We start from the raw sequence: 14,022 nt of genomic DNA, 5'->3' as shown, positions 1-14,022 counted from the left end.
AGGCAGCCAGTTGCCCCGGTCACGACACAGCGTTTCCCAGACGCACAGCGAGAGGCAGAACTGGGACTGAGCCAGGGGTTGAGACTCTCCGTGGCGGGCCCTTCCCTTGTCCATGCTGCTCCTCCCAAAGGAGAGAAGGGGCCTTTTCCCCACTAGCTGATCACATGCATGGAGACACTGTCCTCCCTGAAATGACCCCATTTGACCTGCGAGGAAGCAGAGGCTCTGGGCAGGGAGAGGCTGGGATTCAGTACATGTAAAGAGTGTCACCCTGGCCCAGGTGTTCTTCGATGCCAGGCTGCCCACTCACGTGCCTGACAGAGAAGGACAATTATGGTGTCAATGGGTGACATGCATCTGAAATGCCATGAAGCAGTGGTCTACGGTGTGATGCCCTGAATCACCTTCTCTCAAGGTAGTTAACCTGTTTCTTCACTCAGCCGTTATTTCCTGAGCATCCCACCACTTGTCCCCCAGGATCTTATAGCTTCTGACCACGAGGCCACACACTGGGTCACATGGCATTTGGTATGTAGGAGCCCCACTTAACTGAACTGGACTGAACTGAGCCCCACATAGACGGGCACACACTGGTCCATTCATTCAGTCACTCAACAGATGCAGACTGTAAATTCGTCATGGGCCAGACATGCAAGGGACGGGTGTTCCTTATGGATCAAATGGGCTGTGTGATCTGGTTCTGCCCAGGACTTGTATTTTAAACATTATTAATGAGCTTCTATAAAAAAGTGATTCATTAAGGAGCCTGAAACATTCCTTGGACCATTAGCGCCTTGTAGGCAATGTGAGAAAAGGAGAGTTTTAAACAGAGTGGGAGATAAAATGTCTGCGGGGCCCCCCCAAGACAGCAGAGAGAACTCTGCCTGATGAGCTCGGAATTTCAAGCCCCTGTCATCAAAGAGAGTTTCGATGAACTAATAGGAAACTCTGCTCGCCCTCCCTTTATTCCCCCAAAATAATCTCCCAGCACCTTCTCATTACAGAGGAATCCCGTGTGTCACGGACGGCTCTTCATTGTGTTGGTTTCAGGGTCCTCCCGTGCGTCACATAAGCTCTGAATCTGCCCTGATTTCTGTCTGAGGCTTATGTGATCTGACAGGTTTTATTCCAGGAGGGATTTTGCATAAAATAAGCAGGTGTATGAAATGGAATTCCACAGGGGGTGAAGTTGCTAAGAATGTTTTCTAAATGCATGCAAATGTGCTGGCCCAACATCTGGCTCAGAATGCCATGTGACTGTCTTTTGTTCGGGAGACACTAACACAACCTGCTAATGAATGGCCCTCCGTTAGGACCTGGCTTGTCCCTTCCATCCACCCATGCCGGGCAGTGCCAGCTGGGTGCCAGCCTCCCCATGCAGCCCCACAGAATGCAGCCCCCGAGCACACACCTGGCAGGGCACCACGATAAGAAGGCTGGCACACCAAAGACAGGTGGATCGAGGAGGGTGTGAGGAGGGAGCCTTCTGCTGTTGCTGGGAGAAAAAGAATTCCACAGCCATCTTATAAATCTGAATTAGTAGTGCTGACAAGCATGTATTATTTATGGATTGCTTTCACTCCTCTGGCTCCCTGAGCACCTCCCTTGGTGAGAACCTGGGCTGCCCCTTCCTTGGGGGCTTTCAAACTGACCTCCCGTGTGTCCTCGAGGTGGACACTCCTACTGAGAGGTCTCACCTCCAGGGGCCTCCATCAGGGTAGGCAGCCATTGGCAGGAGGCTGGTTCCTGACCTTAACTAACCCACCCCTGCGTTTGTGGGGAGAAAGTACCCACAGTAGTTGAGACGTACGGTGTTCAACTTCTCGCAGGAATAGGACATTTGGGTTCATGTTTGTATGACGGTTTGTCTTCATCCTGCTCAATCCAGCTGGCGTGCTTGGAGGACGCACTATTGAAACCCAGGGTTAAGTGGGAAAGAGGAAGCACAGGTCGTATGGAGCCCAGGGCCCAGCACAGGGCCAGGACGGGACAGGGAAGCTACTCACACTCAGGTCATGAGGTCTAGAGGAGCAGAGGCTCCCCCGGTGGGTATGTCTGGGAGCTGAAAGCTTGGAGGAATGTCTCAGGGGATGCCTGCCCTGCCCAGGAGGTCGGGGCCATCTGATTAACTGGACAAAGACAGCCAGACGCGGCTCTTGGTCTCTGAAAAACCATGAAGCAGCATTTTATGTAGTTGAGAACCTTGCATTTTCACTGGAGAAAGATGCAGGTGCTGAGAAAGACAGGGAGCTGCCCTCCTGTGTTATATGCCCTGGGCTCTCACGTTGAGGCCTGTTTACCAGGTAGCGGACTCTGCGAGAGTGTGGCGAACAACTGCCTGCGTCTTTCGTTTTTCACAACATCCTGTGCTTTCGTGAGCTCACTGCACGCATTGCATGGGACGTCTCAGATAAACAGAGATTTGTGATGTCAGTTTAAATGTGGTGCTTTAGAGTGTTATGTGTGTGTAAGATACATATTCACTCACACAGAGAGTTCTCGTCCATCCATTAGAGGACTTCTGGACTTGTTCAGATGAGTAAACCTTGCCCAGGTCTACATAGCACTTGATCAAACCCAGCCCTTTCTCTTTAGACCGGACAGGACAGATTGTCCTGAGAGAGAGAACAAGCCTGGCCCTGAGACCAGCAGAGCACTAGCTGTGTGACCTTGTGCAGATGTGACGCTTCCCTGGGCGTCCAGTTACTCCTGTAGAAATGGAGGTTGTCACATAGCTTACCACAGAGCTTGACTGGGTCAGTCTGGGGGATTGGCACCTGTCTCATCCTTCTGTGCGCTGCGTCAGAATTGACATTTCCTTTTTGGTCTGTCGGACACAACTGAAGTGACTTAGCAGCAGCAGCAGCAGTCAAAGCTATGGCTTTTCCAGCAGTCATGTGTGGATGTGAGAGTTGGACCATAAAGAAAGCTGAGCACCAAAGAATTGATGCTTTTGAACTGTGATGTTGGAGAAGACTCTTGAGAGTCCCTTGAAACTGCAAGGAGATCCAACTGGTCAAGCCTCAGGGAAATCAGCCCTGAATATTCACTGGAAGGACTGGAGCTGAAGCTCCAATACTTTGGCCACCCCATGCAAAGAACTGACTCACTGGAAAATACCCTGATGCTGGGAAAGATTGAAGGCAGGAGGAAAAGGAGATGACAGAGGATGAGATGGTTGGTTGGATGGCATCACCAACTCGATGGACATGAGTTTGAGCAGGCTTTGGGAGTTGGTGATGGACAGGGAACCCTGGTGTGCTGCAGTCCATGGGGTTGCAGAGTTGGGCACAACTGAGCAACTGAACTGAACTGAACTTTCTATTGCAAAGCCTCCTTAATGTCAGGGGTCCTAGTGATCTCAGCAGGTGTGGGTTCCCTGGGGAGGAGTGGCCTTGGCCTCAGATCCTGCTTTATTCAACAAGAATCTAGCCTTGAGCTGAGGATGGATATGGGTCCAGTTAGATCCCTGTTGGATGCCTGATCAATGGTGTCACTGAGCGGGTGCTGGGGAGGAGGCAGGGGACACTGCCTGCAACGTGTACCTGCCCCTGAAGCTCCACTTCTTCGTAGAAGACCATGGAATGAGGTGCAGACATCTGGGACCTCCTTCCAGGTCACTTGGCCCAAGTCCTCTGTAGCCTCTTCCTTCTTTTTCAGAAGTGGAGAGCCCCGCCCTCATACTACTCTTCTACGTTTATAGCCGTGCTAAGGGAAGCCGGGAAACCAGGCACAGATGGCTTTTCAAGGTGGCATTCTGTGGCAAGGGCATACGGTTTGGAAGTTCAAGTTCATAATGAATGGTGTGTATTGTCAGAAAGGAATGTTAGCGATCATGTCTCCATCTCTGCTCATGCGTATTAGCACTGCAGGGAGCCTACACCCCAGTCCCCTTCCTGTTAAAACCATTAAGGTAACGTCCCAAAAGGAAAACATCTCGGCGTCCAGAACGTACTAAGAATTTGCATCTGCCCAGGCTCGAATTCCACACTGCCTGCCTCCAAGTCTCTCCCTGGCCAGGAGACTGGTCTTGGAATAACAGGGCTGGTTGGTATCTGTGTTAGAAAGGAACTGCTCTCAATTCTTCTGTTTTCTTTTCACAGCCAGCGATGGGGATTACTGGCGCCTCCTCAACCCTGGAGAGTATGTGGTCACAGCCAAGGCAGAAGGTTTCACCTCGTCCACTAAGAACTGCATGGTCGGCTATGACATGGGGGCCACGCAGTGCGACTTCACGCTCAGCAAAACCAACCTGGCCAGGATCAGAGAGATCATGGAGAAGTTCGGAAAGCAGCCCGTCAGCCTGCCAGCCAGGCGGTTGAAGCTGCGGGGGCGGAAGAGACGACAGCGCGGGTGACCTCCCAACTCTGAGTCATGCCCTGGACCCCTGCAAATTAAACCACCTTGGTTGTAGCTCCATAGAGGACTCACTCCTTGTTGTTTTCTCTGTAATTCATGAAGGCCTGGGAGTACGTGTGCACTGCAAGGCTGGCCCCCAGCAGGGGACTTAGGATAGTTTCTTTGTTCCCATTTATCCAAATAACTTGGGCAAAGCAGCAGAGGAAGGCTGGTAGAGGTGAAATAATTCAACAAGCCAACCTGGGACTCTGAGAGAGAGAGAGGGAGGAGCTTTCCTTTTGAGGGTCTCCGGGCTGTACAGGAAAGGAAACCGGTGCTTCTCCTGTTTGCGTGACAGTAAGAATTCCTGGTGCATTTACAATTTGCACAGTGAAAGTGGCACCATTCCCAGGGCTCTGCTGGCCCAAATGTTCCCAGCTGAGGTGCTCACAAGCATTCTAAGAACCTACCCTCTCTGGCCCCCGGGCGTTCCGAGCTGCTGCAGATGAATCCTGCACTCTGTTGACAATAGAGACATTACCAAATGAGCATCAGTCTGCCTCTTGATTTAGCTTAGTTCCCCTTTCAACAAAGGATCATGATCATAAAAGGAGAGAAAGGCTGAAATAATTCAAGAGTGAACGTGGGCAGCAGGCGTGCATTGGGTTGAGTGTGCAGTGGGGCCCACAGAGAACCCCCAAAACTTCCTGCTGCTGCAGTCGGGGGCTCCCTAAACAGGGACAGAAGGAGGTGCCAGCCTCCCTAAGGAACCAGAGCAGTTAGCCTGGCTCTCTGACCTGCTGGGACTTGAAAAGAGCAAAAGAGGCTGACCGCCAGCCCTCCCTGTTCAATATAGTCCTCCTTTCCTGGAAACGAGCATTCCTAAGCTTGCCTGACATCACCCTGGCAGTTATTTTTGGTATGTGGGATGCTGGGCCATCCAGATTAGACTCCATTTGATGAAAAGCTCTTAGAATTATCAGGGAGCATTGGTGTGGGAGGGGTTATTGCATCTCCATGCAAGAGCACAGTTCGTTTCGCTTTATATTAATGTTGCTGCCTCACTGACCTGGGAAGAAGAGAAAAATAAAGCAAGTGGTGAGATCCTTCTAGTCGTGTGGTTTTCTCGGGTAGACTCGCAGCCACCCAGACGCCATGCCCCACCTCCTCTCTCTGCAGTTGGTCACCCTGGAGAAGGCGCCTGTCCTAGAGGGGCAGCTTGTACCCAGATCAAGGTCCGTAGAGGTGCAGCCAGCTCTGTGTCCCCTGCCGCAGGGTGGGGATGGGGGCGCCTGTGCTGGGGTGAAGTCATCCTGACACTTGGGACCCACTAGTAACTCCTGGAGATGCCAGGGAGTGCCTTCCCAGAAAAGAGTCTCATGGCACTTTCTGAGAATCTGCACAAGAGATCGGCAGCCTTATAAAGGATTAGATCGTAAATATTTTAGGTTTTGCAGGCCATAAAGTCTCTGTCACAAGTACTCAGCTCTGCTATTCTAGCACAAAAGCAGACATACCCCATACATAAATCAAGCGGGCGTGGCCGTGTTCCAGTAAAACTTCATTAAAACATGTGGCAGAGACTTCCCTGGAGGTCCTGTAAGGTTAGGATGCTATGCTTTCACTGCAGTGGACCAGGTTCAATCCCTGGTGGGGGAACTAAGATCCTACAAGGAGGCCAAAACTAAAAACATGTTGCAGCTGGGTTTGGCCACAGTCTGGGGCACTGTTAGCTGACCCCTGCTGTTCACAAGAACCTTCTGTGGTGATGGAGATGTCTGATTCTGTGGTACCTAACACAGCAGCCAGTAGCCACATGTGGCCTTTGAGCACTTGAAATGTGACTGGTACAACTTGGGGAAAACATTTCTAGTTACATGATTTGAATGAATTTAACTTTCTATAGTCATATAGCTATTCACCACATAGCTGTCCATGGAGCCTGTTGTAGGAAAACCCTTGCAGCGTTAGTTGTGACAGGTGACACTAGAAAACCCTTGAAATGATCAACCAGCCCTGCAGTTCAGAAGGATTAGCATTCCAAGGGCACTGGCAGACGGTGGATCGGCAGATCCCTGCTGCATCCTGCTGGGAAGCCTGGTCCCTGCACTTGGCACCGAGATGACTCTCATTGCCAGCGTCTATCTCTCTAACTCATGGGGCTGTGGTTCACCATCTGCCATGTTCAGCAATTCTCAGCCCCCTGCAAGCGTATCTTCAGACTTAGCCCAGCCACAGGTGTCGGGTTTGCAGGCTGGAGCTGTGGCTTCCAGGCCTGGCACTGCCCTTTGGTGTGTGTTCTTGGGCGGGGCAGCCTCTCTGTTCTCTCCTCTGCTCCTGTGGAGTAAGCCCGTGGGCTTGTGGACTGTGAAGGCCTGTGGGGCTGTGATGTCCCCTGATCTCTGGGGGAGAGGTGATATTCCAGATCCTGATGCTCTGGTCTATTAGAGCTGTTTCTCTACTCAGCCGCTTTGGTGGGCTCCCAGTTGGCTCTGTAATAATTCAGTGGCTTCTCCTTGCTGAGCCAAGCCCAGACCATATTCCTTCACCTAGTTCCTGGGGCTTCTCTCCAACTGGACTTCTCTCCTGCTTTCCAGCCAGAATTACCCCTCCCGGATCTTGCTGAGAGGTGGCCTTGGGCCTCTGCATCCCTGTCTCTCCCCACAGCTGGAAACCTTCCTGCTCCTCTCAAAGCCTTTTTTCAAATGCCACCTCCTACAGGAAGCCTTCCTTGCTCTCACAACATGGACATTTTGGGACAGATGGACTGGGCCCTCAGGGCCTCTAGCTGTCCACCCCTTTCCACTAGGAGTCGTCTCATGGCTGGTTCTCCTGGCCATTGTCCCAGAATCTCCCCAAGGGCAAGAATGATGTCGTCACCCTGGGTCTCTGCCCCACTTGGCTGGCTCAGCTTCCTCCTCACAGCACATGCTCAGTAAATACGTGTGGAACTGAACCAGCCTTGTGCACGTGCTGCTTCTTGGTTGTATGTTTTTGGCCACACAGCACAGCGTGCAGGATCTTAGTTCCCCCTCAAGGGATCGAACCTGTGTTACCTGCCGTGGAGGCACAGAGTCTGAACCACTGGACCACCAGGGAAGTCTGTGTGCTGCTTTGTAAGATCCCTTAAAAGTTAAGAAGATGTGATTTCAGAAACTGAAAAGTTGTACCATGGATTTATTCAGTATGTTATTACCTCTTCAAAAGTCTTCACTTTTATAGGTAAGTGTAAGACTTGACTGAATAGAAACATGTTTGAAAGATTTGTAAAAGGGTTTTGCTTTCCATCTGGATGTCTTTCTTTAGAGTAAAATCAACACAAAACATCTGCTTCTGGCAGAAAATCCTGTTTATCCTTACTCTCCCACTCAGGGCCCAGGTGGCCACTGCAGCCCTGCTCTTTTTAATGTCACCTGTGTTTTTGGTTAAAGGGCATTTAAGGAGCTGCTCAGATCAGGATCCTTCAGGGATCACATCTCAGTTTCAATGACTTTAACAGGAAACCCTGAGGTTTATCTAGTCTTTGTGTAACAAAGATATTAAGAGCAACCTTTTTTCAGTATTTTTTTACTGAAGTATAGTTGATTTACAATGCTGTGTTAATTTCTGCTGTGCAGTAAAGTGATTCAGTTATACATACATACATGCTGCTGCTGCTGCCAAGTCACTTCAGTCGTGTCCGACTCTGTGTGACCTCATAGACGGCAGCCCACCAGCTCCCCTGTCCCTGGGATTCTCCAGGCAAGAACACTGGAGTGGGTTGCCATTTCCTTCTCCAATGCATGAAAATGAAAAGTGAAAGTGAAGTCACTCAGTCATGTCAGACTCTTCACGACCCCATGGACTGCAGCCTACAGGCTCCTTTGTCCATGGGATTTTCCAGGCAAGAGTCCTGGAGTGGGGTGCCATCGCTTTCTCCCATACATACATACATATATATATATGGGCTTCCCTGTTGGCTCAGCTGGTAAAGAATCCACCTGCAATGCAGGAGACTTGGGTTATCGGGAAGATCCCCTGGAGAAGGAAAAGGCTATCCACTCCAGTATTCTGGCCTGGAGAACTGCATGGACTGTGTATAATCCATGTATAGTTTTTTACAATGCTATGTTAATTTCTGCTGTGCAGTAAAGTGATTCAGTTGTGTATATATATATTCTTTTTAAATATTCTTTTCCATTATGGTTTATCATAGGATAATGAATATAATTCTCTGTGCTCTACAGTAGGACCTTGTGGTCTATCCATTCTATGTATACAGGCTTACATCTGCTAATTCCAAATGAACAACTTTAAAGCTACAACATTTTGTTAATGTCCAAGTCATGATGTAGCATAAAGGATGTTTTATTAATATTTACGTGCTATTTGGGTGGCTGGGCCAGAAAAGTAGCACAGATTCTCAGGTTCAGAATTGGTCCTGGAGGTCACCACCCAGCCTGGAGAAGCTCACATTCCCACCCCACTTTGTGTTGACATCCCCATGGCCGGTGGGGGAGTCACAGTGGCTGGGGTTGCTGCCACCCACAAAGCCGCACCTTGAAGGACTAAACAGCAAGCTGGTCAGAGACAAGCTCCCCGCAGCCAGAATCTGCAGCTGAGCTCTGGGTACCAGGAACAATCTCTCCTGAGGCTATGGGAGTTCTTCCTTCTGTCCGTCTATCCCCTGCCACACAGATACAGCTCCAAGTTCCTAGCCAAGACACAAGGTGTCCAGAAAAAATTAGAAAAAAAATCAGAGCGATGGAACCCTTGGGATAGAGTCTCCAGTACGGAGGAGAATGACAGGTCTTTAGAGCTGAGGGGCACCTCAAGATGAATGAGGTTTCCAGGGGTGGAGACCACGTGTCCCCTTGCAGGCCAGTTCTGATACATCAGTAAGTAGCTGCTTGGAGCCCTGTGTTGAGAAGGATTCTGAAGCAGAGCCCTGCCTCAGTAGGAAGCAATGTGACAATTGATTAGCTATGTCTGCTCTGGGTGTGGGAAGGGGTGACAGCGCTGATGGCCCACGTTTCCATCCTTAAATAGCCCCATCCCCCTGGGTTTAGAAATGGAAAAACCGAGGTCCGGGGAGAGGCACAAAGTATCCAAAGCTGTGTGTCAGTTCACAGCAGAGGCCACACTCTCAGAGCAATGCTCTTTCCACTGCCCTTCTGGAACACCATAATTAGGTCCCGGAGCAGCCTTGCACTCTGTGCCTCTCGGCCTTTCCTAGGAGCAAAGAAAGTGATGGAGTCGGGGTGAACTTGGGAAATCAGAGGAGGGAAGATGGGAACCCTTGTCTGATCAGCTTGTCCGGGGAAACTGTCGGTGAGGAGCCAATGAACGCGCAGTACAGCCCTAAAGAAGCCGCTGGGCCTGACTCTGGGTGCTTCTCGCCATCGGAGCGCTCTGCCCACTTCAGACGGCCTGACAGCTGGATGCTGCCCTCACTCCCGGCCCCATTTTGATTCTCAGTTAGTGATGCTCACTGGGGGTGCAGCTCTGTGTATTTCGCAGCTTCGTCCTCTCCCCGAGGTGAGCATCACCCTGGCGCTCCTTGTTGCCTCTTCTCTCATGAGAGCAGGCCTGATGGAGAAGGGCCGCAGGCTCCACTCACGCTCCTTGCTGCCTGTGTTAGTGGACTCTGCGTCTGGTCCATTTCTCAGCATCTGCGGGAGGACCTCTTTCCAGAGGCCCCTTCAAGCCTCTCTCACTCACCTCTGACTCATTTTAGAGCAAAATGTTTAGAAGCATCTTTCTTGAAGCCAATCAGGGTTGTCGTCTCAGCCCTGCCTCTTAGACTATGAGAGTTCTTCCTTCTGTCCGTCTGTCCTATGCCACACAGATACAGCTCCAAGCTCCTAGCCAACCTTGGGTAAACGATATAGCCTCCGTGATTCAGTCTTCTCATCTGTAGAGTCTATATAACAATAGGACCTCCCTCACATGTCTGTGGTGAGGGTCCATCTTGGGGGGCATTTAGGCTGGCACTTGGCACACTGCAGGCACTAAAAGGCAGTGTAAATCATGCTAAATTGCTTTGGTCGTGTCCGCCTCTTTGCAACCCCATGGATTGTAGCCCGCCAGGCTCCTCTATCTATGGAATTCTCCAGGCAAGAATATTGGAATGGGTTGCCATTTCCTTCTCCAGGAGAACGTCCCGACCCAGGGTTCAAAACCACGTCTCTTATTAGTTCTTTACCACTAATGCCACTTAAGAGGCAGAGAAGAAGCCAAGTATTTTTTTATTCAGGTACTATGTCCCCGGCACCATGCGTATGACTTTTAATCCTCGTAAAGTATACAGTGTTAGTTGCTCAATCATGTCTGACTCTTTGTGACCCCATGGACTATAGCCCACCAGGCTCTTCTGTCCAAGGGGATTTTCCAGGCAAGAATACTGGAGTGGGTTGCCAGTTCCTTCTCCTTAATCCTCATAGCTGCACCTAGAGATAAGCATCATTCCTGTTCTCCAAATGAGAAAACAGGCTGAGGCCCGGAAAAATCAGCATAGGTCGTCTACTTTAATTTCTGCTTTTGCTTCTAAGGTAACCACTACTATGGAGCAGCCATCTTGACCTACTTCTTGATCTGCTCTGGGAACCTGCGTTAGCGGAGCAGACGGGCCAGCTAGCTGAGCTGAGGGGACAGACGCTCCCGGAGCCGCAGAAGCACATCTGGCCGTGGAGAATCCTTACTGCGCGGCATCAGCTTTTAAGGAATTTTCACCGAGAGTTGCAGTGTCCTGTCTGAGTCTGCCTCGCCGTTCTCTCCAGACATGTGCTCTAGCTGTCAGGCTTCCCAGACAGGGACGCGGCAACGGCCACTGTCCTTCGGGTGTTGTCCTCGTCAAGCTCTGGGAAGCCCAGAGACTCCAGGACATCAGATTCTGGCTCTGTGCCTTCAGCAGGTTCCATCAGAGCACACTGCACAGGGCCAGGGGGATTCTTCAGGGAAAGAAGAAAGGGGGGACCTTTGAACCTCATGGAGAAAGTTCCACTGGCACCCCCAGGCCTGCAGAGGAAGGAAAGAGCCCTCCCAGGAATCATGGCCCCTCTTGGGAGGGGGGCAATGAAATAGAGAGGGAAGGGATGGGGCTTTGAGGGATGGGCTTAAGTGTAACCCTTGCTCTGGCCATCTGAGTGGCACTTAAAAAGCCTCTTTATCTGAGATCTCCCACCTCTTCAACGGGTTTAGTCATCCCTGCTGCTTACAGATACTGTGGCGAGTCAATCAATGTTAATATATTTGAAATGTTTGGAAGTTTCAGCTTCCAAAAGATCTAGCAACAAAAAAGGCCTATTTTTAGAGAAAAGTGCAGCCGCTTTAGGAAACAGTCTGGCAGAATTCTTAAAATGCTCAACATGGAGTTACCATACGATCCAGCAATTCTACTCGTAGGTAAATACTCAAGAGAAATGAAAACTTGTCAACATGAAACTTGTGTGGGAACGTTCACAGCAGCATAATTCATAGTAGCTAGAAGGTGGAGACAAGCCAAACGTCCATCAACGGCTAAGTGGATAAATGAAATGTGACCTAGTATTACAATGGAACATTGTTCAGTCATAAAAGGGCATGAAATACTGATCCATGCTAAACGCGGATGAACTTGGAAAGCATTATGCCAAGTGAAAACACATTAGTCACGAAAGACCACATGTTGTACGATTCCATTTACATGAACTGTCTAGAATAGGCAAATCCATAAAGACAAAGCGGATTAGTGGTTGCCTGGAGCGGCAGGGATCAGGAGGTTGGGTGGAGGTAATGGCTGAGGGGTATGGAGTTTCTTTAGAGGGTTATGAACATGTTCTAAGGTTGATTGTGGTAACGACTGCACATATCTGAAAAGTCATTTAATGGTACATTTAATGAATTGTCTGATATAGATTATATTCAATAACGCTGTTTTTTACAAAAAAGGTCATCCCAGAATAAATAAGAATCATCTTCTCATATGACATTCCAGACAAGACCTTAGTTGCATAAGTAATTTTTTCAATTATATCCTAGTAAGAAAGAGAGACTCTTGAGGCTCCCTTGGACTGCAAGGAGATCCAACCAGTCCATTCTGAAGGAGATCAGCCCTGGGAGTTCTTTGGAAGGAATGATGCTAAAGCTGAAACTCCAGTACTTTGGCCACCTCATGCGAAGAGTTGACTCATTGGAGAAGACTCTGATGCTGGGAGGGATTGGGGGCAGGAGGAGAAGGGGACGACCGAGGATGAGATGGCTGGATGGCATCACTGACTCGATGGACGTGAGTCTGAGTGAACTCCGGGAGTTGGTGATGGACAGAGAGGCCTGGCATGCTGCGATTCATGGGGTCGCAAAGAGTTGGACATGACTGAGCAACTGAACTGAACTGAACTGAACTGAAGAAAGAGACCAGGTTCCTACAAAACCCATGCAAACAACTATAGAGCTATTCAAAATAGGGAGACTCAGTAAGTTTCTGAATTCAGCTTTAAAAAATAAAACAAATAAAATTCACTTTGTAAGTTTATTCTTCATTAGCTCCTCCATATTCTGGAATAAACTTACACTCCACTAGAGAACAGCTTGCTTTAGGGCAGAGCTACTCTTTTCCTTGAAAAATAAGAGCATGTACATAGCTATATTTCCCTATCACTGTTGCTTCTGGTATTGTCTTAACTGATTATGTCCAATATAACTTTTAACCAAAGTAAGCAACTTCTTTTTTATCCAGCAAACCGTGGGGTGGTTAATTGAGAACCTTGTCACTCATCAGCCTTTTAGCAACTAGCAGAGTTCATATATCAATATAACAACTTTCTGTAGCCACGTACCTCCCTTAAAAGAATCTCTAAAAGTAGCAAAAATGTTCATGTTCATTAATATAGCCCAATGAATATAAAAATAAGAAGCAGAGTTCTATCAGTGCAAAACTGTGCTTAGTAATCATTTCAGCATTCATCTTGCTTAGAAATGATCTAGGCAGCCAATGATTATCCTTTAGTTAATGCAATTTGGTGTCAGTCCCAGGGTTTAAATTACTTAAAGATCTTGGAAATTATCTTCATGCTGACACACTACAAAACACAATTGCTGTTGAAATGTAGAGTGTGTCAGAAAAATGATTCAATTTAGTTGAACACAAACTTCACGTTTTTCAGAGCCTGAAATATTAACTAGGAATAATGTTAGCATCTTTGATAAGTAGAAGAGAATAAGTCTAAGAAAAAACACCCTTTAGAATAAAAGTCCCCTCTTACACATAGCATTAATCAATTAGAGAAGACATAGTAGTATTTATTAAGTCAAAATAATTAAATTAGTCTCATTTTCCAAAGATTTACCTTAGTTGTATGGATTCCTAAAATGTTTCTAAGTTAGCTTTAGCCAGCATATTAAAGAATTATAAGTTTAAGGTCCTTATTTTCTGATAATTGTATGAAATAATTTATGTAAGTGTTTATCTCTATAAACCAATCAGATCCTTGCTCCTTTCATTTCAAAGACTTTGTAATTTTACTTATTAACAGCTTCTGAAGATAGGAAAACATCCAATACACAATTAAAGGTAAAGTTCTTTCTGAGCCACAGACACGGACATAAGTATCCATAGAGGGCTGACAGCTTCCACACTACCATCTTAGACACTGTTCATAACAACTCACAGGTTCAAATAGAAAATTGCTGTTGTCTTTCTTGAAAAGAAAGTGAACGTGAAAGTAA

The 14,022-nt window shown here is 48.3% G+C and overlaps 1 protein-coding gene across 1 annotated transcript in view; it reads left to right on the top strand.

The window, feature by feature from the left end:
- The window catches only part of CPXM2 (carboxypeptidase X, M14 family member 2), a 135,043-nt gene extending 130,686 nt beyond the window's left edge, over window positions 1–4,357 (top strand). Inside the window, exon 14 of the mRNA XM_052661011.1 lies at window positions 4,104–4,357. Within this exon, the coding sequence (XP_052516971.1) occupies window positions 4,104–4,357 (254 nt within the window). The remainder of the gene's footprint in view (window positions 1–4,103) is intronic.
- The last annotated feature ends 9,665 nt before the right edge of the window (window positions 4,358–14,022 follow it).

Source organism: Budorcas taxicolor, chromosome 23, assembly GCF_023091745.1.
Source record: "Budorcas taxicolor isolate Tak-1 chromosome 23, Takin1.1, whole genome shotgun sequence".
Classification (NCBI taxonomy): Eukaryota; Metazoa; Chordata; class Mammalia; order Artiodactyla; family Bovidae; genus Budorcas; species Budorcas taxicolor.
This window is presented reverse-complemented; position numbering and strand designations above follow the sequence as displayed.